A 27,890-nucleotide genomic window follows, 5' to 3' on the forward strand; every position below is an offset into this window, starting at 1 on the left:
GGGTGCAATTATGTTTTTCCCTCTGTGCAAGGCACTATGGGTTTAAAAAATGACAATGTGATATTGTGAAATATATATTTTGTCTTTGTCCCATTTCCTGACATACAGCTACTAAAATCCTTGGAATCTTGGTAGTGATAAAAGTTTCTTTTGCATGCTAATAAGATGATTGGTGACTGGGGGCCCCCAGATGGGAAAGACCAAGGCAGGATGGAACTTTCAACCCCACCCTCAAAATCCAGGGAAGGGAGAGGAGATGAAGGCAGAGATGATCACTGATGGCCCGTGATATAATCAATCATTTCTACAGAAGGACATCTCCATAAAAACTAAAACCAAAAAAAAAGCCAGAGAGCTTCTAAAATAGCTAAACATGCAGAGAATAGCTGAACACATAGAGGTTCTTGGAGGATGGTGTGAAGCTCTGTGCCACTTCTACCATACCTCACCCTATGGCTGTTCATCTGTATTCTTTGTAATATCCTTTATAATAAATGAGTAAAAGTAAAGTGTGTCCCTGGGTTCTGTGAGCCACTCTAGCAAATTAATCAAACTCCAGGAGGGGGTTGTAGGAACCCTAATTTATAGCCAGTCAGAAGCACAGATCACAACCTACAGTTTGCAATTGGCATCAGAAGTGGGTGGACCATCTTGTAGGACGGAGCCTTCAATCTGTGGGATCTAGATAGTTTCAGAAATGAATCGGAGGATCACCCAGCTGGTGTCTGCTGGAGAACTGCTTGGTGTACGGGGAAAAAAAAAATCCCACATATCTGATGTCAGATGTGAAGTTTGGTATATGGAATGGGAAAAATACACTTTGACTTTTCCTATATCTCTAATAGACAATAAGTATCTCACAGTGTATATATAATCTGATTGAGAAATAATGACTAAACACGTGATTAAGTGCAAAATTGTGTGGCAAAAATAAGTTCTAGAGGATAACCGAACAAAGAGACCAATACAGAAAGGCAGTGGTTTATGAGATGCTTCACATTATAGGTAGAATTTAGATACGGATAATAGAAGTAGAATAAGAATGAGGACATTTGGAGGCAGTGAGGATGCCTCTGTGACTCAAGTAATGTAAATTGGAGTTGGGACAAATCACAGAAGGATGAAAAGTAATGAAACAAGGGCTAGGGTCAAAGCAGTAGGAAACAGCACACGTTTGAAGGTGTAATGGACATAGTGCCTGACAGAGAAAATGTTCAGTGGCCATCAAAAGTTCAGCTCTGGCAACCAAAGACAGGACAAGAGCAACATCTATCCATTCTTTTGAGAAATTCATTACTGAGAAAATTCAAAACTCATAGATACCCAAAATTATCTGCCTAACGGTAGTATGACTATTAAATTAGCAGCATCAATAATATTTTATGATATGAAAGAATTAATCTGATAACTTGTCTACCTATAATTCAGAATTAGTTACACATAGAGGCTTAATATCAATAGCAAGTTCAAATATTCAGTTACCCATTTAAGGAAACATGCATAAAGAAAAGATGTATGGCTACCTTATTCTTTGAAGATACATAGTACTCACATATTGAAAGGAAACATTTTTCTTTCTTTTTTTTTCTCTAGGCATTGCTTTATGAGGATACAATTCAGGATTAAATGTTGAAAGAATTGTGTAGGAGTCAGTTTGTGGACAAAGGAGTGTAAATTTTATTCTGGGGTAATTAGAAAAGCACAAAAAGGTTTTCAATGAATGAACAGTTAAAACAATATTTAGGGAAAATTCACTTGGTTGCCCAGTGGAAGATGGATTGGAATGGGGGAAGAAAGTCACCCATTCTAAAAGAAAGTAAGTCCATAAAAAGAGGATTCTAATAGCTTAGTTTGAGTTGGATGAGCATGGTGTCAGTGACTATGAGGAGGAAAGGAGTGATATGAGAGACAGTGAAATACTGACCTAACCATGCATAGAAAAAGGTGAAGGGACCCTAATCTAAAAATACTATTACCTGGGGGATAGTTCCACTGAACTCTAAATTTTACAATTGCTCATTTACACTGATCCCTATCAGCAATGCCAAGCACCCACTGATTCAGGCATCAGTCCAAAGAAAACGTCTTCCATTATGGACATACACGTCCATAAATAAAGAGGGCATAAGAAATTCCATTTTTTAAAAATTGATATATTGTTAGGTGTGGTCTGGGGAAAAGAGAATAGAGAGAGAAGTAAGGTATGATTACTGAAAAGAGATCCTAAGTGCCCTGACTGCCAGTCTAGGGCTCTTTCATTACCCCAAGAAGCAATTAACAGAATCAGCAACCCAAGGATTTTTATCTCCATAGCTGTCAGTATTTTTTTAAGTGGGGTCATACATTTTTAGATGTTTTTATTTTCCCTGTAAAAAGATTTGTGCTCAAAAGGAAACTAGAGGATCAATTGTTGATTGTTGTTTAAAAAGGCATTACCTTTTGGAAAAAAGCATCTCACAGCTGCCTATTGATCTCTATGGTGGAAAATTCTCAAGCTTCTCTCAGTGTTCCTAGTGATACGTTTATGCAATAAGGAATTGATAGTACTCAGGAGAAGAAAGATACTCCATTGATTAATATTTACTGTTAAGTTTTTTTCTTACTTGAGTTCTCACAATGAAACCTAAGTACTCTAATTTGGAGACAGTTAAAACCCACATTCAACCAAACCACCAAATTAATTTATATTTCTGAAAACATAATAGGAGCTGTTATTATGTTACAAATATATTTTTCATTATGGGTAATATATTCCTGAAAATGTTCAATGCTCTAACATCAAGCAATGCTACATGAGAAACTGAAAGAAAATTCGAATTTAATTAAGGGAACTAATTTCTATTGAGTTGTATAGCCTGTAAATGTGTTTTACAGGATCTCTGATCCTTCTAAGTATCTATATTTCCTATAGAAAAAGTTAACTTCAAAAAGTTACATAGTGACTATCATTGAGCCTGCTGATAATTGTAATTAGTAGCTATATCCCATCCTAACAGTGCGCCTACTGATTTAGGTCAATCAGCTTATTTAAAACATTGACATTGTTTTCAAATGCATTTTCATTTCTGATTAGGGAGGTAAGTCCAGCAAGTTCTGGTGCTAACTTTTCCATGTAAAACTAGCACAATGAAAAACACAAAATCTCACTAAGAATGATTTACAATGGACAAATGTGCTTGGTCACATAACTTTTCTGTAATTTTCAACTAGTGTAAATGGCAATGAATACATTTAAACATTTTTAACTTTTCACATGACTACTAAAGAGTTCCTCTTAAGTGGCCAGGGTTTTCTTCCAAAGAGAAAAAAAATGAAAACTAAAACCAATCAACCAAACAAACCAAAACAAACAACAAAATATCAGTTGCCTTGGGAAGGGAAGCAAGGGCCACTGAAATCCCAAATGGAATCAGATGCAACATTTCCAAATGATGTCTCATCAATGGGAATATGAGAACCACCTCTTCAAAATGGTGGAGTTATTTCTGAGTGGCAATAATTCAAGTAAATTATGATAACTGTTTATCAATGTGGCAGTTGCAGTAAGTTTCCTAAACCTTCTCTTGTTATTTCTGCCTTTCTTCTTTCTATAGAAGACTAGAGCTGTATTGTCCAATATGGTAGCCACATCTGTATCCACATAGGTTTACTTAAATTCAAATTTATAAATCAAATCCCAAATGAGTTCCTTGGGTGCACTAGCCATATTTCAAGTGTTCAATTGTGAAACGTAGTTAGTAGCTGCCACATGAGCAGTACAGATGGAAAATACTTCCATCATTGCAGAAAGTCCCACTGGACAACCCTAAACTACAAAGGTCTATTAAATCTCAGAGGGAAGATTGCTAATTGCCTTACCAGTAGGTGGGGCATTGGCAACAAAACACCCAAGCAAAGAACTACACAAAATCTATCTTGGCAGTTACATGCTGGATTTACCCACCCCCCACAACCCCTGCCAACAAAAAAGAATTCCACATTTCAAACACGATTATGGTTATAAAATTCAGTTAATAAGAGAAGAGCAACAGTTTCAGGGGATATTAATGATAAATAAGGGCTAGATTAGATTTTAATGACAGACTTTTAATGGCAAATATGCATCAAGATTTCTTTTCTTAAGAATCTAGTTTCTGTTTCCCCAGTATAGGTTGTAAGGATGTATATATACATGGCAAAGGTTTGCCTCCTTATTATCCATTTTCAGTAACTCAATACAAAATTATTTATGTCAACAATGTTTCCACTTAATACTATTTTTTCTTTCCTTAACAAAAGAGTCATGAACTTAGCAGCTTCTTTGGGTAGTTAGCCAAAACAGTTGAAGACAAAAAATATGGTTGATAGGAAGAACGAAATTTTAAGAAGTCTTGTTTTTTCTCACTTAGAAAATTTTCAACTATATGATGACAAGCACTGATTATCACACAGCCTTTTCTTTACTGCATCTGATTTATAACAATTTCCCAAAATCACAGAATTTTCAAATAAGACAGAAAGGCCAAAGTTTAGACTCGCCTTCCCATTTGGCTTAGAAAAGAGTGGCAAATCATAATTAGCACCATTACTTCCTGGAATATTAGAAGGAGACTTCTGAAGTTTTACACATGTGTACATGTGTCTCCTAATACAGACTGAATAACAGCAACATGTTTTGCCTATCAAAAGTTGGTTATAGTGCTCAAAAAAGGGATAATTTCACATAAATATGTAAAAGTCACAGAATCAAAATCATATGAAAGTGGATCTACACAGCACTTCTTGAAGGAAAGACTAAAAAATCTAGACTTTAATGTATGTTGATAGATAAATTTATTTGCTACCTTAGTATCTATCAGGCAAGCAACCATAATGTAGCTGGAAGAACACTTGTCTTGGAAGTTCAGTCTGAGGTTCACAATCTCCCATCCTTCCAGCTGTCATTCCCTGACTCCCACACTTCTTCCTTCAACTTCATCATGGTCACCACTTTGAACTTCCTTTTTTATTCCAGTATATCAGACCATGCTTTTAGCCTTTTCTTCCTTCTTCATCCAGCCTAAATCTCCCAGAACACAACTGCAATCACTGTTTTTTCAAGTTACCTTGTCTTTTTGCTGAACCAATTCCACAAAACCACAAAACCAAAAGATTCCTCCAATTCTATATCAAAAGACTACTGAAGACAAGAACGAAAAGAAAATCACATCATCGTGGGTTTGGATCTCGCTGTTCTGCTGGGTCCTCCACTTTTAGCAAGCCCACGTTTCTGTGTTCTCATTCTTTTGTTGCTTTGCACGTGTAGTTTTCTCCATCTGAACAGTCTGTCCTGACTTCTTCCTAGCAAAGACTTCTACCTTTTACTCATCTTCTAGTGGATACCTGAGGCATAATCACCCCTGCAAAGCCCTTCTCAATCTCTACTCATCACTCTGAGACAGAATTAAAAGCTCTGGTAGCACCCTAATATGACTCTTATGACATCGTATTGTAAATATTTATTTGTGTTATTGCCTAATTTCCTTTATTACATTATGGGCTTTTTGAGGAGATGGATGTTGTTTTATCCTCATTTATATCATCAGCAATAAGCACAAAGCCTGACAATTTTTTTGTGAATAAATAAATGTATAAACAAATGAACAAATAAGACACCAGTTCTAACCTTTTCCAGCAAGGGTTTGTAATCAAGGTACTTCATGTGTTTAAGTATTTGTTATTATGGAAAAAATATATTCCTACTACATAGTATGAATGAGGTAGTGCCTAGGGGCATAGCATAAATAAAGATCTCATTGTCATAATCATTATCTACCAGTTTTGCATTCTCATTAACCAAATGTTTCTGACATATCACACCTTTCTTCAGATGCAGTAAATAAATATTCCTCCTTTGTAATATTAGCTCTAATTCAATTTTTATTTATAATAGTCAAATATCATAGCCCCTTCCTCATATATTAAAAATAGCAAGTTATTTATGTTGTTATATACAACAAATATCTAATTTATTTCTTAGTTGGACAATTAATTTATAAAATAACAACACAAAAAATATTAAACAATGTTCAGGGGAAATTTGAACCAAAATTTTTTAGTACACATTAGGACATAAATAGCTTCCATACTTGCAAAAGTTCTTATGCCTAAACACCCTGCTTCTCATTGTCTTCCCACAGACATGCACTGCATGCAATATTGGGTACTAAGTATTATGTTACACACTGAAGACACAAAACTGAATAAAATCTAGCTCTGACTTAATGGAGTATACTGTCGAGTCATCTTATATTTTCTCTGCGTGCTTGTTTGGGTAGCATATTTACAGCTCCCTCTCCTCCAGAACTCTCCTTAGCAGCTACTCTACGACAATTTAAGCCAAAGGATTCACCAAACTGTTGCCATATACCTGGTCCATTCTATAAAGCTCTAGAGAAAGGAGGAGTAAGGGTGGTAGGGAATTAAAATTGAGCTGTGATTACACACAATGCTGTCATTTCCATTTTCTTTACTCACAAGATAGGGACATGCACCCACTTTGTAGCTTTTCTATTTTTAATTAAGTTTTACTTCAATATTTTTTTGGGTACAAGTGGATCTCTGTTACATGGATGAATTATACAGTGGTAAATTCTGACATTTTAGTGCACCCATCACCTGAGTGTTTTTATCTCTAGCCTCTCTCCTACCCTCTCCCTTCTGAGTCTTCAAAGTCAATCTTATCCTTCTGTATGTCTTTGTGTACTCACAGCTTAGCTTGCACTTATAAGTGAGAACATAGGGTTTTTGGTAAGTACTCTCACTTATCTGTTAATACCCAAGAACACTTCATTCCTTTTCTTTTTTTTTTTTCCACTTTCCTTTATCTACCTGTTCTTTAGAGCTGTTAATAGCATATCTAGAAACTTCTGTATACAATGCAGAATAATGGAAATAACTAGCTCAGATATGTACTCTGCCACTTGCTGGCTTTGTAATCTACGAAAAGTCGCTAATCCTTCAGAGATTCTATTTCCTTGGGGCAATAATGTGATCTTGTGATATAAAAAACATATATCTGGTCTTTGTCCTGGTTCCTTGCAGAGTTCCTAAAACCCTTGGAATCTCCTGAGTGATGAGTGTCTTTTTGTATGTTAATAAATGATGACTGGGGGATGGTGGGTTCTTAGATAGCATTAGGATGGGTGCTGGTCACCAGAAAGATGAAGGGTTACAGGGTTGGAAATTTCATCCCCATCACCTCACCTCTGGGTAGGACACTGAAGCTAGATATTGAGTTAATAACCAAATGGTCAATGATTTAATCCTACCTACATAATGGAACTTCTATAAAAACACTAAACTATGGGCTTCAGAGAGCTTCTGGGCTGTTGAACACATTGAGGTGCTGGGAGGGTGTAATGGCTGAAGAGGGCATGAAAGTTCCATGCTGCCCACCTCCCGTATACTTTGTACAATGCACGACTTCCATTTGACTGTACCTGAGTCATATCTACAAGGAAGGAAAAAACTATTTTTTCTCTCTACTCTAATACCACTCAACAGAATATTTCTGACACCAGATGTATGGGGGTATTTCCTTACACACCAAGCAATTCTACAGCAGACAACGGTTGTGTATCTTCTAATTTAATTCAGTTCTGACACTATCTACCTGGAGATAGCATCAGATCCCACAGGTTAAGGGCTCAGTCCCACAAGGAGTGAAGTGCCTCCATTTCAGATACCAATCATAAGTCATAGTTTGTCACCTATACTTCTGACCAACCAGCTGTAAATCAAGAGTTCCCACAACCGCCTTGTCAGGTTCAATCAATTTGTAGAGTGGCTCTCGGAGCTCAGGGAAACACTTTACTTATGTGCCAGGAGAGTAGCACATTCCAACTCCATGGGGACAGAAGCTCCTGCCATCCAGATCCTTCTAAGACCCTGTCTTATGTATCTCTTCCTCTGGCTGCTTCTCTGTGTCCTTTATGATGATATCCTCATTAATAAACTGGTAAACATCCTATGTCAGAAATGTTGTATTGAGTGGTATGTGAGTAGAGGGAAAAACAGCTTTTTTCCCCCTCTTGCAGTATCCTTTATTTAAAAAAAAAAAAGTAAATAAAATGCCTCTTGAGTTCTGTCAGCCATTCTAGCAAATTATTGAACCTGAATAAGTGGTTATGGGGACTCTTGATTTATACCTGCTTGATCAGAAGTATAGGAAGCTCAGGGCTTGGGATTGGCATTTAAAGTAGGTGCAGTTTTGTGGGATTAAGCCCTTAACCTGTGGGGTCTCATGCTAAATGAGTTGATTTCCAAATTGAATTAAATTAATAGACACCCAGTTGGGGCCTAGAGAGTTGGAGATTTGGTTGTTGGTGTGGAAAAAGAAATTTACACATTTAGAAGCGCTGTAAATTGAAATTGACCATAGTAAATAACAGCCGTCTGTGAGGATTAGATGAAGTAAAGTACGCTATGAACTCCCAAAATTTTAAAAAAGTTAGTTGGTAGCTTTCTTTAAATAATTCAGTGGGTTGATATGTTTGCTAATTGCTCATTTGACCTCTCTTCCCAGCAGTCAATACATTGAGAAAGGAGTATCGTTTTCCCTGCTACTGCATTCTATCATTTAACCTCTCCAACACCTAGACATCTTTTCCACTAGCTCACTTAAAGCCATCAGACTTGGCTGAATACACATATTCACATGGTCTATTTTTGCTGAAAATTAAAATGTCCACAGTGTATCACTTCTTTATAACAATTTTCTTATATACTTGAATTACTTATTAAGTCATTCATATCCTTTTTTTCTTTTTTGAATTTTTTTTTTTTTGAGATGGAGTCTCACTCTGTGGCCCAGGCTGGAGTGTAGTGGCGTGATCTCGGCTCACTACAACCTCCGCCTCCTGGGTTTAAGTGATTCTCCCGCCTCATCCTCCCCAGTAGCTGGGATTACAGGCATGTGCCACCACGCCTGGCTAATTTTTGTATTTTTAGTAGAGATGGAGTTTCACCATGTTGTCAGGCTGGTCGCGAACTCCTGACCTCAAGTGATCTGCCCGTCTTGCCTCCCAAAGTGCTGAGATTACAGGCATGAGCCACTGCACCCAGTCCTTTTTTGTCTTTTATAATCTAAATAAGTCTAATTCTTTAGTCTTTCCTTATAAGTTCTATTTAAAGACACTTTAATATTTCTCTTCTTTAAGTTTTAGAGAGATCATTCTTTTCATCTAAAATTAAAGTGCTCTAACATCTTTATAGTACATAGATTCCTTGGATGAAAGGCAAAAGTAACTGAAACATGATATTCATTCATATATTTTATTGCATGAAATTGGAATGTTTTGTAACAGAAACTTGCCTCTAACCATGGAGACAGTAGATTACATTTGGCAGAGAAATTAAGTGAACACCAAATTTTTCCTTAAGAAAATCTAATTTAGTTATCAGTTGAAATTCTGCATTTATTCCTTTTCATAGACCTCATTTTGGTTCAGAAAGAATTTAAAGGACTTACTCTGTAACACAGTCCTACAAAATTCCATATCCTTAAGCTTTCAAATATGAATGTTTGTACAGTCAGATGTTCTAACTTAACATTTTAAGTTTGACTGCTTTATGACACTTTTTAATTTAGAAATAACTCCATGTGGTGGATGCTTGTTAGGTACCACATAGATTTTTAAAATATGTAGAATAACTTCTGACATGTTATAGACATGAGATAAACCTCCCAACAAGTGAAATAGTTATAAGTAATCCATTCTGAAGGCCAAGCGAGGTCATCTCAACACTAATGGTCTTAAAGTAAATTCCATGAACTTACCATTTTTAAATACATCTCATACTCTTTAAAAAGTATTCAGAGGGCCAGGTGCAGTGGCTCACACCTGTAATCTCAGCACTTTAGGAGGCCGAGGCGGGCAGATCATGAGGTCAGGAGCTCGAGATGAGCCTGGCCAGCATGGTGAAACCCCGTCTCTACTAAAAATACATACTTTGGGAGGCCAAGGCAGGCAGATCACCTGAGGTCGGGAGTTTGAGACTAGCCTGACCAACATGGAGAAACCCCATCTCTACTAAAAATACAAAATTAGCTGACGTGGTGGCACATGCCTGTAATCCCAGCTACTGAGGAGGCTGAGGCAGGAGAATAGCTTGAACCTGGGAGGTAGAGGCTGGGGTGAGCCAAGATCGTGCCATTGCACTCCAGCCTGGGCAACAAGAGCGAGACTCCGTCTCAAAAAAAAAAAAAGTATTCAGAGAAGAAAAATATGTAGCTTGATTAAAGAAGCTTCTAGATGACTAGCAACTGTAGGAAATAAATCACATTAGCCAGCCTTCTCAAAAGTAAACTTCTCTGTCAATAGAATTTTATTAAAGTTAAGTTCTGCCCCAATCATGATTTGGGAGTGTGCTATAATATTCTTTGAGGGCAAAGGCCAAGTTTGCACAAAGATGGAAGAAAACAGCCAAAGAGAAAGAAGGTCTATCTTTTTCTACATATGAAAACAGCAACTCAGAGAGACTAGCTCATTAGTAACCAGAATTAAAACATATCCTGCACAAGCAAGTTAAAATAGATCCATCTCTAGAAGTGAAGCAGTTCATAGATTATTCTATGGGAGAAGAAAACTTAGCCATGATGGTTTTTTTTTTTTTAATAAGTGAAATGGAACATGACAAAGAAAATCAAAGTATTAATACATGAAAGCTAAAGTTAGTAAGAGATGCCACCACAGCATGCTGAGTATCATCTTATTTTATGTTTACATAAAGTGTTAGTTTCTCTTACTGTTAAGATAATATATTTAAATAAGCTTTAAGTCATTTTAAAAAGCAATAATTTTGTGGCATAAGCTGATACCATACCTCAGTTATTTGTACTAAAAAAGCACTTTTACCACTCTACTGAAAAGAATTTACACCACTCAACATGCAGTGGTGAAACTGTTGTCATATCTTTATACCTAACAGAACTAGAGCTGCCTACAAATAAACCTTGGGAAGAATTATTTTCTCTCAAATAAACTTTTTAGAACTCAAATTTTTAATATTTAAGGGAATATATCACTAGATCCTTACTTTATAATCTATACTTCCATTTATATAAAGCAGATAGGAGATGTTTCTTCTTTTTTTTTATTTTTTTTTATTTTTTTTCTTTTATTATTATTATTATACTTTAGGTTTTATGGTACATGTGCGCAATGTGCAGGTAAGTTACATATGTATACATGTGCCATGCTGGTGCGCTGCACCTTATAAATTGACCTAAAATCTATTTTTATCTTAAGTGCTGTTGCTTTTCTTTTTGAGAGGCATTATTTGATAATTTGTGTTCTTAGTTATTTCTTATTTTTAAACTGTCTTTTATTTTTTCAATTGTTTTATATATGAAAGTGATAAGGCACATTCTCGATATCTAGAAAACAAAGAGAAGAAATTACTCATACATAATTCAACCCTCTAATAAAATTAACGTGAGCATTTAAGAAAATTTAAATCCTATTTACACAAAGTTTAAAAATAATCCATTTAAGTAATTTTTCAAGTACAGAAAAGTATGAAATGATTTATGAAAAATGCAAATTAACTGCCTGAATTTGATCTTAAAAAAGAAAAACAAAAAAACTACAAGTCAAAAAGTCACTTATAGTTCTGTTGCCCCCAAACAATCATGTACACGTTTTGTATATATCAATCTGGTTATCTTTTTTCTCCTAGCATAGCAGTGTTGGCTTCCATTTGTTTGTTTGCATAGCTGGACTTCTGAGTCTTGTGGTAAACCCTGCTTGAGGGGATTCCTTTCCTGGGGAATTTCCTGTGTCTAATTATACCATTATCCTCGTGGTAAGGAATTCTCATAATGAAGTAAGCATATCAGTTCATTCACATTCTCACATGCTCATCAGTGTGGCCGATTCAAACGGCCATAGTTTCTGAGGTTAGCTTTGCTTCCCAAAGCTTTTTTGATGAGTTGGTAATGAGCCTGATAATAGCCACTGAGGGAAGTTCACCAGTTCTTCATACCATGGCCTCTCCAATTTTGATTTTTTTGTTTTTCTTTTTAAGATCTACTTCAAGCAGTTAAGCTGCATTTTTAATAAATCATTTTAAGAAAGCTATATGTTTGGTATTTTTCCTGAACCCTTGAATACTTGAGAATGTCCTTTTGATGGCTTTTTTATAGGAAAGACAACTTAACTAGATTAAATTCTTGGATTCCTTTTTTTTTCAAAACTACTTGCATCTTATTATTGTGTCAGTTGGAATTCTCAATTGCAAATAACAGAAACCAGGCTGGCTGACTTAAGCAGAAAAGGAATTCATTGGGAAAAATTTTTTTTGAGGTACAGAATCAAAAGGAAACTGGATATCAGGTAGAAATGGTGTGGCTAGACCACTGAGAACACAGCCAATAACAGTCTGTTAAAGTGATGGTGAAGGGCCACTGGGACATTTGCTTCTGCTGTTGGACTCTAAATTCCATGATGCTGCCAAAAATTGGAATTTGTTAAGGGTTCATGGTCTTGGCAAGAGTCAAAGTCCCACTGGGAGCATATGAGTGGCTGGCTGTGGGTCATGTGATCTAGGGAATAAGGAAAATGAATTATCTGACCTCACTTGTTTTCTGCTTCCCACCAAGATAATGAATAATTCCTAAACGAATTAGGGAAAGTATTCAGACACTAAAAGCAAAACTATAACAAATATCCACTGCAATTATCTTCTAGCTTTTAGCATAAGAAGTCAGACACAAATCTGATTTTATCTTTCTGTTTACAATGGGTTTAGTCATATGCTTATGGGGAATGAGCAGATTCTTCCTACTAGTAATATCAAATTCAGCCAGGATGTGTCTAGATGAAGTTCTCCCTTCATTTACCTTGGTTAATCTATTCACTCAAGACAACTTTTTCTCCCTAGAACAGTTTTCTTCAATTATATCTTGGACTGTTTCTTTGGTTTCAATCGTCTTTGTTCCCTAAACTCCTATAAATTTTAGATTAAACTTCTGTTTTTAATTTCCACTTAAAAAATCATATTATTCAACTGTTAGTTATTTTCAATATTCTGAAAGACTTCTCAAATTTATGGACCACATCCATGACTTTTTATGTCGTATAAATTCTCCTCTTTAGTGCCTCTACTACATATTTGCACTAAAATATTGCATTTTTAAAATCAAATCTTTTCTGACTTCTTCCATTCCACTTATTATTATTACTATTATTATTTTTATTATTATTATTGTTGAGATGGAGTCTCGCTCTGTTGCCCAAGCTGGAGTGCAGAGGTGCGATCTCGACTCACAGCAACCTCCGCCTCCCAAGTTCAAGCGATTCTCCTGCCTCAGCCGCCCAAGTAGCTGGGACTACAGATGTGTGCCACCATGCCTGGCTAATTTTTGGTATTTTTAGTAGAGATAGGGTTTCATCATGTTAGCCAGGATGGTCTCAATCTCCTGACCTCATGATCTGCCCATCTCGGCCTCCCAAAGTGCTGGGATTACAGGCGTGAGCCACTGCATCCAGCCCATTCCACTTATTATTGTCCTTTTGTCTTAGCCAGTTCTTGCCTTATATTATGGTTTGAATGTGTCTCCCTGAATTTGTGTGCTGAAAACTTAATCTCCAATGCAACAGCGTTGGGAGATGAGGCCTCATGGGAGATGTTTGGGTCTCTGCCCACATGAAAACATTAATACCCTTATAAAAAAAGCTCACAGGAGTAGATTTGCTCTCCTGCTCTCTTTGTCTTTCTGCCTTCCACCATGTGATGATGCAGGAGGAAGGCCTTCACTAGATGCCCCAGTCTTGATCTTGGACTTCCCAGTCTTCAGCACTGTGAGCCAATAAATTTCTCTTCATTATAAATTACCCAGTCTCGGGTATTCTGTTATAGCAGCAAAAAACAGACTAAGATACCATATGAATATACACTGTCATCTAAAAGAATTGAAGTCTTTTTGAAAGACAATGGGCAAACCAAATATTTTTTCCCCTAGTCTCTAGAATAAGCTGCTTTCAAAGCATCCATTTCTTCTAAGTATTCCCTGACCGCCTTGTTTTGTTCCTCAGTATTTCTACTTAAGTCCTATGCTTCATTTTCCCTCCACTGTTTTATTTATTTTGATAGTTTTCTGTTTATTCATCTTCAAATGAGGTGACACTCATCCAAAACTAGTGTCTTTTAACAAAGTGTTTGGATGGACTTGACTTCATTCTCACTCTGCTTCTGTTCTGGAGGAGCTGAACCCCCTTTTCAGCTCTGCAGCTGAGTGAGAGTCTGATGTACATGGCTCCTTGCCCAGTCCTCATCTATGGAGCTCTTTTGGCTGAGATGTGATGCTCCCCTCTGCTACCAACTGTTTCTAAAATTCCTAACTGACACTCATATCAATGTTTCTCTTGCTTTCAAATATTTTCATTGGTGGAAAACATACATCCCAAGTTACATATATCCAAGGTTACAATTTTCTATCTGGAACCAGGTTGCCTGTTCATTTTCTGTCCTGCTAGTTTCCTAATTTGGATGGTTAGAGCTATTAATGACTATGAGAAAATAGCATTCTGGCTTCTTCAAAGAGTAACATTTTCTTTTTGGAGCAAACTATGAAACAGGGACAAAGATATTTCCTACTTTCATGTGAACAGAGAAAGGATGGAGCACTGTCAAGATTTTCATTCCAGTGATCTTAAAATATAGATAAATATTCTACATACATATTTACATAATAAAAAATATTTATATGTAATACATATAAAATTCCTCCTAGGATTTTTGCTGCTGTTAATTGCTGCTAGTTTTTAGTATTCTTTAGCTTTGTCTTTTTGAAGTCTTGATATATAATTTATTGTCAGGTAAAGAACGGCTGCAATATTAGACATATACTATCTTAAAGAAGAAAATTCTTGCTAATTATATTTTGTAAAATTACTACAAAAAACTTGTAAAATCTAGATTTTTAACTCTTAAAAATATTCCAGATAGAACTAGTTCCCAAACATACCAGTGGAAGCATAACAACATAAATGAGGCTGTGAATTAAGCTACTGATTCTCCTTTAAACAAGAAAACTATTCCTAAAGTATGTATTCAATCCAAGTATTATTCTGTCTTTTAAGTTTTCTAAAACTATTTGTTATTTCTGCTTTTAAAAAGATTTAATTGCATTAAAGTGAAATTAATTTGTAATGTAAGATTTAATGTCAATAGTTTATCAGCTCTTATATTATCATAAACTTTACCTCTAGGTATGGCAGTTTACTTCATCAAATACCCATAGCTTTTCAATAGTACATTCAACCATAAAATAATACATTTAGATAGCCACAATTAGCAAAAGTCTCTTATTGTTACTAAGCAGTATTATCAATTCTAGACTATATTTTTGTTAGATTTTTGAAATATCCTTTATCATCAAAATTGGCCCTTCAAACTCAAGGCCAACTAGACAGGCCATAAAATAACACCTCTAGACAGATTTACACCACTAATACAGATTACCCAGTAATAATGTACTGTCATATGTTTTTTATATTTATGTTTTGTGTATTATATAACATCTTACCTCAGCACTTTTTAAAATTGTTGGATAATAATGGCTTTATTTTACCAGCAAGAAAAGAGTCAAGAGCTTCCCTTAAAGATACACATTTCTAGATCATATGGTTCATTCTGTAGAGTGGATGTATATGCTGTTTTCAGAAAATGTCCATGGAACTACTTGAGAAGTCTGTTGAAATGCAGATTCCCAGGCCACACACTAGACCTATGGAAACAGAATCTCTTGATGTGGGGTTAGAAATCTGCATTTTTAAAAAAGTCCTTGGGTAATTCTTTACTCATGGAAGTTTGAGAATCACTGCTGTAATGCACTAAATAGAAAAATTATGGACTATAACGTTAACGTGGAGAAACAAGGAAGGCTCTGATTTTATTTTACAATCTCATTCTAAGGGACTTCAAATAAAGAACCAAAATCAAATTTCAGAAGTCAATTAGCACTTATTTTATCTGAAACAATCAGTTTGGTAAAATAGTTCCAGAGTTCTAGTAACCCAAGTTGCTAGAACTTGGATTGACTCATATTATCTAGGCAGTTTCATGTGGAAATGTGGTGAATCATTTACAAAAGCAACATTTCCCTAGATGACTCCCCAGATCAACTAACAAAAGACACACATTCTGATTGCAGCATATATTTCAACTACCAAGGAGAAAACTATAATCAGATGTCAACCATTTTGTTAATTCTCATGGTAGTTTCGCTTTTCTGTCATTAATAACATTCTAAGATTTAGCCTTGAAACTGAATGGTCATTTTCTTAGGTAACCTTGCTAAAAAGTCACCTGAGAGTGTTACTTCAGGCATGTTATAAAGTTGTTTCTAATACCACAATCAAATAGCTAGACACAATTCTGATGCAATCAGTCTCCCACATCAAGGAACTGAAATAAAATATTCTGCTGAGGCAGCAACTGAACCTTTCAGCTTAACAGCGAAAAACCGCCAACAGTAATTTGTACATTACATTAAGACTAGACAATGCTAGTCTATAGACATTTAGAAGCAAATATGTTTCCACTGAAAGAGAAACTTTGGAGTGGTTTCTGATCATCATTTCATGGTCCTGAACAATATATATTTAGTAGCCATTAACCACATTGCTCATAAACCTGTTTTCAACTATTGGAACATATAGTAGTCAATGTATACATAATTCAAAATTGGCTCACAATTAGCTTATTTTCAACAGGCACTCGTGTGTGTACGTGTGTGTAAGACAAGGTTAAAAACAACTCTGCTTATGTTTCAATAAAATTTCACCAAGATGAGAAGCATCTTAAACCTTTATTTTAAAGGTATTAGTGAGAAATTACTAAACAATTGAACAATAAAAGGTAAATTAGTTATGTATGCAAAAATACAGTACTTAAATTGGGAAGAAATTGTTTTTTGACCAATTATTAATAAAATTAGTATTTTTTTAAAAAACCCACAAGATGGATTAAAGAATTTAAAACTATTAATTTATCCAGAGACAATTTTTATATTGTTTTAAAATAAACATCTTTAACTACTATGATTAGCTGTGATTGTATTAAAGTTACCTATTTGTTAGTGATAGTTTCCAGTTTTGTTGGCCGTAGACCACTGAGTATGTTAAGCATTCTATCACTCAAAATGGTAATTATTTGGGTAGATACTCTCACTCTCAGATAGCCAACTTGGGAGGACAAAAATTTTAAAAAAAGAGGACAGAAAGATGTCATAATTCAGAAGTTACCAAAGCACTGTACCTTGCACTGTGAGGAAAACTGAAGCGGCTGATGATCCACCTTCACTAGAAACCATACAATGATACTCTCCAGCATCGTTGAATTTCACACTCTTTAGCTCCAATGACAGATTAGCCAAGGTCCTAATTCTCGCTGGCTCTGCCAGTCTGACATCTCTGTCATTCCTCTGCCAGGTTAGATTGTAATCCACTGCACTGATGATGAGGCATGTTAAAACTGCTCTCTCTCCAGGAGTGACTGTAACATTGCTAGGCACTTGGATGACTGGAGGGGGCTCTGTGTGAAATCAAAAAATTCAAATCAAGAGACCTAAAAGCCATTTTGCTCACTTACAGATGTGGTTTAAAAACGGAATAAGTATGTACTGAACATCCAGTAGGAAAGATGCAGTGCAACAGAACTTACTCGATTGATGCATATGTCTATGAGCCCCCTCAAAATTACCACTTAAAGGATGCTTTAGAAAGTAGTACACATTTACTTACCAAAGGATACTCAAGCCAAATCTATAAATTATAGACATGAGAGTCAAAGAGGCGTGGCAAAAGAGTATAACTTGACTGATTGAGGATTGTGAAATGAGGCAAAGTTTTTATTGATGAAAGCAGCATTTGCGAACTTTTAGATTTTAAAAATATGTATTTAGCGTTGTAAAGAAAATAGTACACAAAGGATAGTAGACATGAAAATGACAGTATCATCTTTAAGGGGGGTTACAGTCTCATTAACAAAACAGGACAACAGAAGAGTAAGATAAATGTTCAAGCAGAAATGGGGAACAGTTTGATTTATGAAGTTCAGGTGAACAGTAGGAACAGACCATTAATTGTACACATAGAGCCATATACACAAAAGGCATTGAGTGACACATGTGTTTCAGATATGGTCAAAGGCCAATTACTAATTAAATATTTAACCAACATTTCTGCAGAGAATCACATGTTTCTCTAGTTAGTTGGTTCTTTTTATTATTTTACTTTAAGTTCCGGGGTACCTGTGCAGAATGTGCAGGTTTGTCACATAGGTATACATGTGCCATGGTGGTTTGCTGCACCTATTGACCTGTCCTCTAAGTTCCCTCCCCTCGCCCCCCACCCCCCAACAGGCCCTGGTGTGTGATGTTGCCCTCCCTGTGTCCATGTGTTCTCATCGTTCAACTCCCACTTATGAGTGAAAATATGCGGTGTTTGGTTTTCTGTTCCTGTGTTAGCTCTAGTTAGTTTTGAGAGTGAATCTAAATTCTCTCTCCAAAGCTCTCTCTGCTTAAATGCTTTAAAATGATCTCCTGTAGCAATACATTATAAATAATGCAACAATAAAAACTGCAGTGATCTATGCTAGCTAGAAATTCATGTGTCTGTTTTAGTTTAATATGAAAGTGTGTCAAATATTCAAGATCAAACTTTATCCCTGTGCTATTTAAAACTATATATGAGTGCAGATTAATATCATAAGCCTATAAGCCTAGAATGAAGACTGGAAACAAATATACCAAAACCACAGCAGTTATCTCTGAGTGATATAATATGTGTGTTTTCCATATTTTGTTATATTTATCATTGTTTTCCAAACTATTTCTAAGTAGTATATGCTATTTTAAATTATAAAAATAATGTTTAATTATTTTGTTATTTTTTTTTAATATCTTATGAAAATAGCTAGTGAATCCATTGGAAAGAATACAGGACAAAGGAAGCTTTGATTGGAGTCTGGCTAGGGTTCACAGGTAAAATGCAGGAGGACACTTTGTTAAATCTGAATTTAAGATACAAATACAATAATATTTTAGTACAAATATGCCTCGTGCAATATTTGGGTCACACATATGTGATATTCAAATTTAACTGGGCATCCTGTGTTTTTAATTTGCTAAATTTGGTAATAATAGGCCACCTAGTTCTACCCCTAATTAGTTGTGTGACTTTAGATAAGCCAATTTAGTGATATTAACAGTTCAGTTTTTCTATCTGAAAAATAAGATGATTACTTTATCATAAAGACTCCTTCTAGCTCTCAGATCCCTATGAAACAAACATGCTGAAGCTTAGAGTCCCCCTTTCCAGTGCTGCCCACATCCAATTACTTCTTAATGAAGGAAGAAAGACCCAGCTCTCCTGGCTCAATTCAGGGCCCTCCCAGCTCCAGAGCTGCCTGTAGGCCCTTGCTGCAACTGTAGAACAGTTCCTCTTCTTACACTTCCTTCATCCCCTTACAGGTGCTTTTCCCTAGAGAACTCTCCAAAAACCCTCTTGCATGCAACCTCCACCCCGGATTCTAGTTCCTCTTCGAATATAAATTCAAATAAGTACATGCCAACTTTCTAATAACACACATGAGCGGATGAAATTTGAAATAATGGCATACGACACCACCACTGCATAAATACCTCAAGACAATAAATATTATACACATTGAAATATTTAGGCATATGTGAATAAATTTAGTAGGAATAGGGGAGGGATGAGGGAGAATTATAGCAGTTTGTGAAGGAGGCCAAGATTACAGATTATCAGAAATAACCTGTTCTAGGAGTACAAAGGGCAGCCATTCCTGAGTGAAAGCAGGCTACGATTAGGCTAGCAGAAAGGAAACCTCAATAATGAGGGAGGAAAGGTGAGAAGCATAGGCTTGGGACATTAAGTAAAGACCATGAGACTGAGAATGAGGAGGCCAGGAATCTACATCTTACTACCTATCTACCCATTTGATCATAAATGGGTCACTTGCTTTCTCTGGGTTCTGTTTCTTTAGCTATCAAATGATAAGGTGGTGTAAGATTATTTCCAAATCTTAGCCTTTCTAAAAGAATATTCTGTAATATTAATTTAAGGTTTCCTGTCACTGACATGCCCTTGACAAGTTTTCTCTCTTCAGAATTTTACCTAAACTCAGAATTTTAGTACTGTGTGTATGTGTGTGTGTGTGTGTGTGTGTGTGTGTGTGTGTGTGTGTATTGGGTGAAGGTCATTGTGTTAGTAAAACAATTCAGTACAGATAATTAATATAACTTAGTATCAAACTAAACTACCAAATGTAATGAAAAGAATAAGTTTTTCATGCTTCTGCAGTTTTATTCATTAGATTCTATGTGTTTATATTCAATAAAAGAGAAGAACAATGCTTTCTACACCTGTTGTGCATTTAAAACAATCAATAACCCAATAACCAACATTTCAGTTGAACCGAAAGTCCTCAAATATGTCAACTAGAAAAAAAGTGCTGGCAAAATTTGAGGCGACATATTGGTAGAACTTGGGCTTTTCTTTAAACTGCTCTTGGGTGTTCCTTGACTTTATAAAATAAAATAATATCCATAATGGCATGAGAATATTAATATTAAATAATGCTTTGTTTCCTAATACCCCTTTAAAACATATAAGATCTTATTATCCTGTGAATTTGCACCTGATTCCAGTGTGCTAATAAGTAGTTATAGTGGGGTGGCTGAATTGGGACCTCAGCCTAGACTAAGTGAAATTCAGAAGTGGGTGGAGCTCAAAGACTGGTGTAAGCAACAGCTAACCCAGAAAAAAATGTCCACTCTTTCAAGTTCAAAGGGGCACTCACTTTTGACTTCTGCTGTTATAATCATTGCCCTTGCCATCACCATTTCTGCCCTATTCTTTTTAAATCGACTGAGTGGAAAACAATTCCTGAAAATCAGCTCGGGCACAGTACAATTTCCTAGTTATTCCATTGCCTGGGTGGCACAGATTACAGATGGCTACTAGAAAGGTATGTGTAGAATACACATATGGAAGTTCCTGACACCTTCAAGCCCAATTCATGACAGTTCACAAGTTCTTCCTGGCACTCCCCAGTTATTTATGCAAGATGTCTGAATCAACTCACTCAAACCTCTTTCCCTGTTGTCCTTCTCCTAAAAAGTATTGCTGGGAAAAATACTCAAGTGTTCAAGTGTTTGTTTTCCCAGAAGCTGAGGAATGTTGACATGACTCCAGTGCTTTTCATAATTACTGGACATGAAAAAATGAATAGTTTGTGATGTATCTCAACTTGCTAAATTGTTTCAGAAGACAAACTTTATTTTTCTAGCAGTAAGAGAATACAAATAGTTTAACTGCAAGAAGAATATGCTTGTCTGACTTGCATGCTTCTGCTTTAAGTTTCACCTTGAACTTACTGATAGCAAACAACAAATCCTAGACTTCTAAATATACGATATGCCTATAATTATAAGCTTCCTTTGTCTTAAATTGTCTGAAGAAAATGCACACCAGCACTAAAAGCAATACAGACATTGTAATAAATTCAACAGCAGCAATATATAGGTCAGAATAGGTTACAGTTAAACACATAGCAATACTAGTCCACAAGGCAGGTAGAAAATCATTCAGCCAAAACAAAGTTTCCAATTATAGATAAACGCCGAGTAAATGGCTTAATCCTGATCATTGATTATAGATGGTAGTCTTTTTTCCCCTAAAAATTATGTGAGAGGAAAAATTATTTTTTTCACTTTAATGTATATAAAATAATATGAACTATATCTCCCATCTATTCATAGGAAACATACTATCTGAATGTAAAATAATTAGCATTACTTCTGCCCATCTTAGTGCGAATATTGTAGCCACTGAGGTCCTGTGTTCTTAGAATGTAATCATTTTCATTATTATCTTCAATTTAAATGTCAGAATCTATTCATAAAAGTGCTCTGCTCATTATGAATGTGGAAGAGGAAAAGGGAACATTTAACCTTGTATTGATTAGAATAGATCCTTCACTTAAACTTTATTTTCTCATGGGAAAATGCTATATGATCATTTCAAAAACTATTCATTAATCCCTGACAATAATGATAATAACAATAATAATAATCACTAATGTCTATTAAGTGCTTCTATGTGGCAGGCTCTCTTCTAAGTGCCTTGCATATATTACATATCATTTAATCCTCACAGTTTCCCCATGAGACCGTTCTTGTTATTATGCTTTTTTTTTATAGTTAGGGAAACCAAGGCATTGAGTTCTTAAACAATTAGCCCAAGGAGAGTCATGTATCTGATACATGGTGAAGCCAGGATTTGAGTTCTCAACTCAGTGGAGAGATAGACAATAATAAAATAATCCTAAAGACAATTGTATAAACACAAACTGGTTAACAAACATCCCATTTCCATAGGTGCATTAATACTTGGGCAACTGCAAAGAAATTAGTGGTAATTACCTGAAACGTCAAAAAATGTCTGTGCCCGTCCAGTACCTGCACTGCTGACAGCGATGCATTCATAGAAACCTTTTTCAGACAAAGTGACCTTTTCAATATCTAAATTCACACTGGCAGATTCTCTGGAGGTAAGAAAATGGAAAACTTTTAGTTACTATAAAATAAGACCAAGTTGAAAGCAATGGTTCACTATTTCTTTTGAAGTTTCATTCAAAAGAACAATGTAAAGAAAATAAATTGATAAAACTGCAGAGTTCTTTTTAACTTAAAATGACACACCATTTATATTTTACTAGAAAATGAGGCTTTTCTACTCTGAGCAAAAGACACAACATAAACAATAATTATAGAGATTGAAAATTTATTTAGAGAAATATTTTCTAGCTATGTCAAAATATAAGATAACAGAGCTGGCAAAGAAATACTCATTAATCCTCCTGCTTTTATTTTTTCCAGTTTTTGGTCATGTCAGTAGGAATCTTAGACAAAGCAATTTAATTAGGCAATACACAAATTTGAAGGTAGGAAATCTACTTTTTGATTCTAAGAAGATAAATTCTCCTTAACTTTCTTTTAGATAAGCTCCACATGGGGTGATAGGCCATTTATCGTTCAACCTACATACACAATGAGAAATGAAAACAAATGATCAGTTTTATAGTTAAACTCTATCATGTAGGTTAAAAAAATCCCTCTACTATATTATGTATTCATTCATTTAATAAATATTTATTCTTTGTCCTCTAACACTGTTCAAATTATTTCTCATTTTCTGGAAGTATCTTAGTAATGGATATTTAATCTGTTTCAAAGAGCTCAATGATCTACAAAAATAGGCATTATCCTGTTTTAAAGTGTAGCTGAAATGTCAAAAATGTTTTCATAATTTTTTCCTGTATCATCTACAGCTACTTATAACCTTTAAAAAAATCAAGATATAGATAAGGTAAAAAGCCCACTGCAGTCAAGAGACTTACCACTGAATTCTGAAAGTGGTATAAAATATAATACCTTATGGTGCTATCTCCAGATCTCTCCCCATCCAAACACACCATACTTACCATCAAAAAACCATGAAGAACTTACTGAGCTCTTAACTCGTATTTGGTACAACTAGGGTTTGTAAGAAAGAGTTAAAACAAGTTTCTGTGCCTTAGGAAAGTGAGAAACAAAGCAAGGTCATTGATCCATATGTTTTAGTAGCTGAGAAAATTCACTTTAGTTAAACATTGCTTCCTTTCAATTCTGTAGGCACAACATGCCAGTGGTTCTTCTTGTCACTTTCAGAATAAAAGCAGAATACTGCTTGACTCCATACCACACTGATCATGTAAGCTGTATCTTCGATGCTTAACAGGAGTATCTAAGCACAAATTTGTAAATGTCATCATCTAGGAGGTACTGGTAAGTTTCAGCAAGGTAGGGGTTTGGAATATGTACATCGTTGGTGTTTTCTTCAGTGCCTACTTAAAAGCTGAGCATACATTAGAATTCATCAAAAACAGATTGATGGAAATTTTAGAACAGAAACTGATGATTCTTTGAGTTCTAAATCCCTTTTTAAAAATGAGAAAGTTAAGATACAGAAAGGACAAGTAATTTGTCCAAAGACATACAACCAGTTTACTAAATGCCTGTAGAATGTTCTTTACAGTTATACTTGTTCCTTTCTTGATGATGAAATGTTACATGAAAATAATTCTCTTTTCCATGGAGCCTTCTCAGTTGACATTAAGCACTATGTGTACATAATAAAAAAAGTTTTGAAGGGTAGACTTTGGAATAGGGAAAAGAACACGTCAAATAAAAATGCACCCTGCTGCTAATGCAACGGATTCTCTCTTACATCCCCTGGTGACCAAAGTGACTGACATAAACAAACATTAAGTCACATGTTTCATGTTATTAGGAAATCTAGGGCAGGGACATGAGAGTGAATCAGGATTCGAGTATCAGTCTATCATCACTCATGCCTAATTTTGTCTCTAACTTGTCACATCCAAAGAGCTTGATACATGTCAGCAAAGCATGTCATATCTTTGGGCCACAGAGCTGGAAAAATGAGAAAAAGAATTCTCATGGCTTACCTCCCAGGAATTGTGTGGAATTAATGAATTAATGTTTCTAAAGAATCTCAAGTATCTTTGAAAAATGTTACTGTTTAAACATAAAACAGAATTATTTGATTTCACCAGTTAGTTATGTAGCTTCATCATTTTATATCCTAGTCAATTATGTTGCTGGTTATTAAATACACAGCTAAATAAATCATTAAGATATACTATGTAAGGGGCAGGAAATAACACAGTTTAATCTTTAAGAGATGTCCTAGTTATGATGAATATTCCTGCCATAAGTTTTTGATTAAAATGACTCCCCATAAAGCGATTGTATAAGCTGAGACTGTCAAACATTTAACATCTTACGGAAGTTATGTTGATATTGAATTAACAGTATAAAAGTCTGATAAAAAAATAATTCCTAGAGATTTTCCCCAAATGTTGTTTCACAGTAAGTTAAAAGGCAACACTTTCCAGAAATCATTTTTCCCCAGTTTTCAAGGTTTACTTAGTTTTTATCATGAAATTACTTGTATTTGTCTAAAAAAGTTACCCAACTTCACAAGGAAAAGTTGGTGCCCTCTAGCCTACTCCTGCTGATTGTTATATGCAGGTGCCACACCTGCTGTGACCCACCTGTCACCCACCTGCAGCACAGGCCATGCCTCTCTGACCTTCTCTGCTGCTCTTCTCCTCCTGGCTCAACGGGCTTCAGCCATACTGGCCTCCTCCTGTCTGTCTTTCCCACATGCCCAGTCCACTCCAGCCTTCATGCATTTGCACTTGCTCTTCCTGGTGTTTGAATACTCTTCTCTGGATACCTTTTTGATCATCTTTCTTGGCATCTTTATGTCTTTGCTCCAATGCCCCTTACTCTGAATTTTAGGATTTCAAATTGGCCAATGCTACATCCACTCCACCTACCAGCATTATTCAACCCAACTAACCCGCTCTACACTTACCAGATTAACTTATCATAACACTTTAAATCAGATTCAGAAACACTTTTACCATGAAGCCAATAAAGCTAAAGCTTCAGGACCTCTCATTTGCAAGGTCTCCTTTCAAGACTTTGTACTTAACGTCATTTTCATAATTCTGTATTTGTCTTAATAACAGACCCTCAAATTACAAAAGATTCAGATTCTATAACACATGAGTCAACATTTGAATATGTTCCAGAATTTATTATATTATTATATTTATCTTCTGTTTACTGTCTCCCTCTATGACAATATAAGCTCCACAATGGCACAGATTTGTGTCCACTTTGTTCACTGCTATATTCCAGACTATGTAGCAAGTAAGAATTTGCAGTGAAAAAGTACATTGCAATTATAGTATATTTATATTTATATGTTAAATGCTGAATCTTATTACTGACAGAAACATGTACCTACTTCAAATACTGGGCTACTCCAAGTGTAACTCCATTTCTGACAAAGCTCAAGGTAAAGGGCAAAAGACTGTCAACAGAGCAGGGAATCTGGCCTGGCTGCAGATAGTATCCTGGGGTTTTCTCAGGCATCGTAACTTTGGGAGCACCTAGAAAAAAAACAAAAACAAAAATACAAACAAAAAATTTAAGCAAGAAGGTCACAATGATGTTAAGTACTGCCTCTTAATCCATTCAAAATCTTTATACTTAAATTATTCCAGTAAATCCTCTGCATTCCAATTAACCCAGATCACTAAAAATTACTTTTTCTATCTTTATTTGTTCAAAGCTGGTTGATTTCTGGATATCTTTATGAGCCCCTTACTATAGTATTCATTGAATCTAAGACTCCATAGTTTTTAAGACATAGTATTTTTTTGTACCACCAAGATAGAAAAAATACTACCAAATAAGCAATAATATATCAATTTTAGAATATGTTTTTATTTCAAAAACATAAGAACTCATGTATCTCAGAATCAAATTGTTTTTCCAAAATAAATGTAAAAAATGACTTTTAAGAATCCATCAGATTTTGTAGCATTCAAATTAGGGGCTAAGCCAAATTTGAATATCGTATATGAGGAAATATTGAGGTTGGTTCTATTCTCACCACTCTACAACTATTAAACAATAGCTATAGAATTGTTCCTAAATTTCCCAAATCACTATCTTATGTATAAATGATAAATTTTTGTCCCTCTACCTAATAGCACTAATAGTACTAATAGTACAGTTTTATAAACAATCCTATATCTTTATCAGTCCACTAGCTGGGCAAGGTGGCGGGTGCCTGTAGTCCCAGCTACTCGGGAGGCTGAGGCAGGAGAATTATGTGAACCCGGGAGGCTGAGCTTGCAGTGAGCCGAGATCGCGCCACTGCACTCCAGCCTGGGCAACAGAGCGAGACTCCGTCTCAAAAAAAACCAAAAACCAAAAACCAAAAACCAAAAACCAAAAAAAAAGATTGGGTCAGAGTTCAGTCATGAGCCTTCAAAAATAGCTCAAGTACAGCTAAGCTGAAATGCTACCTGATGCTTCCAAATAACATCTAATCTGTAATCTCTTCTCTACATAGTACCAAATGTACAATTAACTAGCTAACTAACCAACTAGACAAATAAAGGCAGTGATCACCTGTTGTTTACTATGAACTACCATCTATGGAGCAGAAAGTTTCTGACAATGGTATATAAACATTTAGCCAATTTAGATAGTTTAAGCAAATATATGTGCCAGGGTTTTTCAGGGGGAAAGATAGCACCAGAATTTTCCAGTTCCAGCTCTTACACTGACTAATCAAAATTCTCAGATCTGCAAGCAGTGAGACTTAACATGAAACTTTGGATGTGCTATTTAACAGCTAAGAAAACTGTGTTACCCTACATGTAAATGTCCATCAATTTGGTGATGCAGTAACAATATGAAGACATTATTCTTTGTTTGATAGTCTGTTATTTACCTATGGGACAACCATCACCTCCTTAAACTGTCAATATTTCAATGTTGAATAAAATGATGTCTCACCTGGGACAATACTAGAAAAGGAAACACTTGATACTCTCTGGAAGAGGTAATCATCCTTATCGTAGCCTGTTACTTTGAGAAAGAAAGCTTCATTTGGTGGTACAAAGTCAGAAATATTCCATATGCCATAAGGTTTTCGATCTGGGTAATATTTAACAGGAATAGTCTTAAGAGAACTTCCTGAGATACTCAAAAGCTCAAGAAGATCTATTCTAGCTGGAGCGGAAATTCCAGAAGTATTGAGCAGCACATAGGTAGGTATTCCTACAAGAGAAAGATTTTGTTATCATTTACAAGAAACATGCAATTGAAGTTATATATCAAATAAGTATTTGCATGATAATAATATATGAGTACCATAAGGATGCCTACAATTTCTGGATCAGTTGCA

General features: G+C 35.5%; 1 protein-coding gene across 4 annotated transcripts in view; it reads right to left on the reverse strand.

The window, feature by feature from the left end:
- The window catches only part of HMCN1 (hemicentin 1), a 446,669-nt gene that overhangs the window by 236,556 nt on the left and 182,223 nt on the right, over nt 1-27,890 (reverse strand). For 3 of the 4 annotated variants that reach the window (XM_024256979.3, XM_002809691.5, XM_024256990.3), the window contains exons 8-11: nt 27,500-27,763; nt 25,935-26,079; nt 22,475-22,596; nt 17,284-17,559 (exon numbers count right to left, since the gene is read on the reverse strand). In XM_024256979.3, the coding sequence (XP_024112747.2) occupies nt 17,284-17,559; nt 22,475-22,596; nt 25,935-26,079; nt 27,500-27,763 (807 nt within the window). Of the gene's footprint in view, nt 1-17,283; nt 17,560-22,474; nt 22,597-25,934; nt 26,080-27,499; nt 27,764-27,890 lie in introns of those variants that run through there. The other variant, XM_054550269.2, reaches the window with a different exon arrangement.

The sequence above is a fragment of the Pongo abelii genome, chromosome 1 (genome assembly GCF_028885655.2).
Source record: "Pongo abelii isolate AG06213 chromosome 1, NHGRI_mPonAbe1-v2.0_pri, whole genome shotgun sequence".
NCBI lineage: Eukaryota > Metazoa > Chordata > Mammalia > Primates > Hominidae > Pongo > Pongo abelii.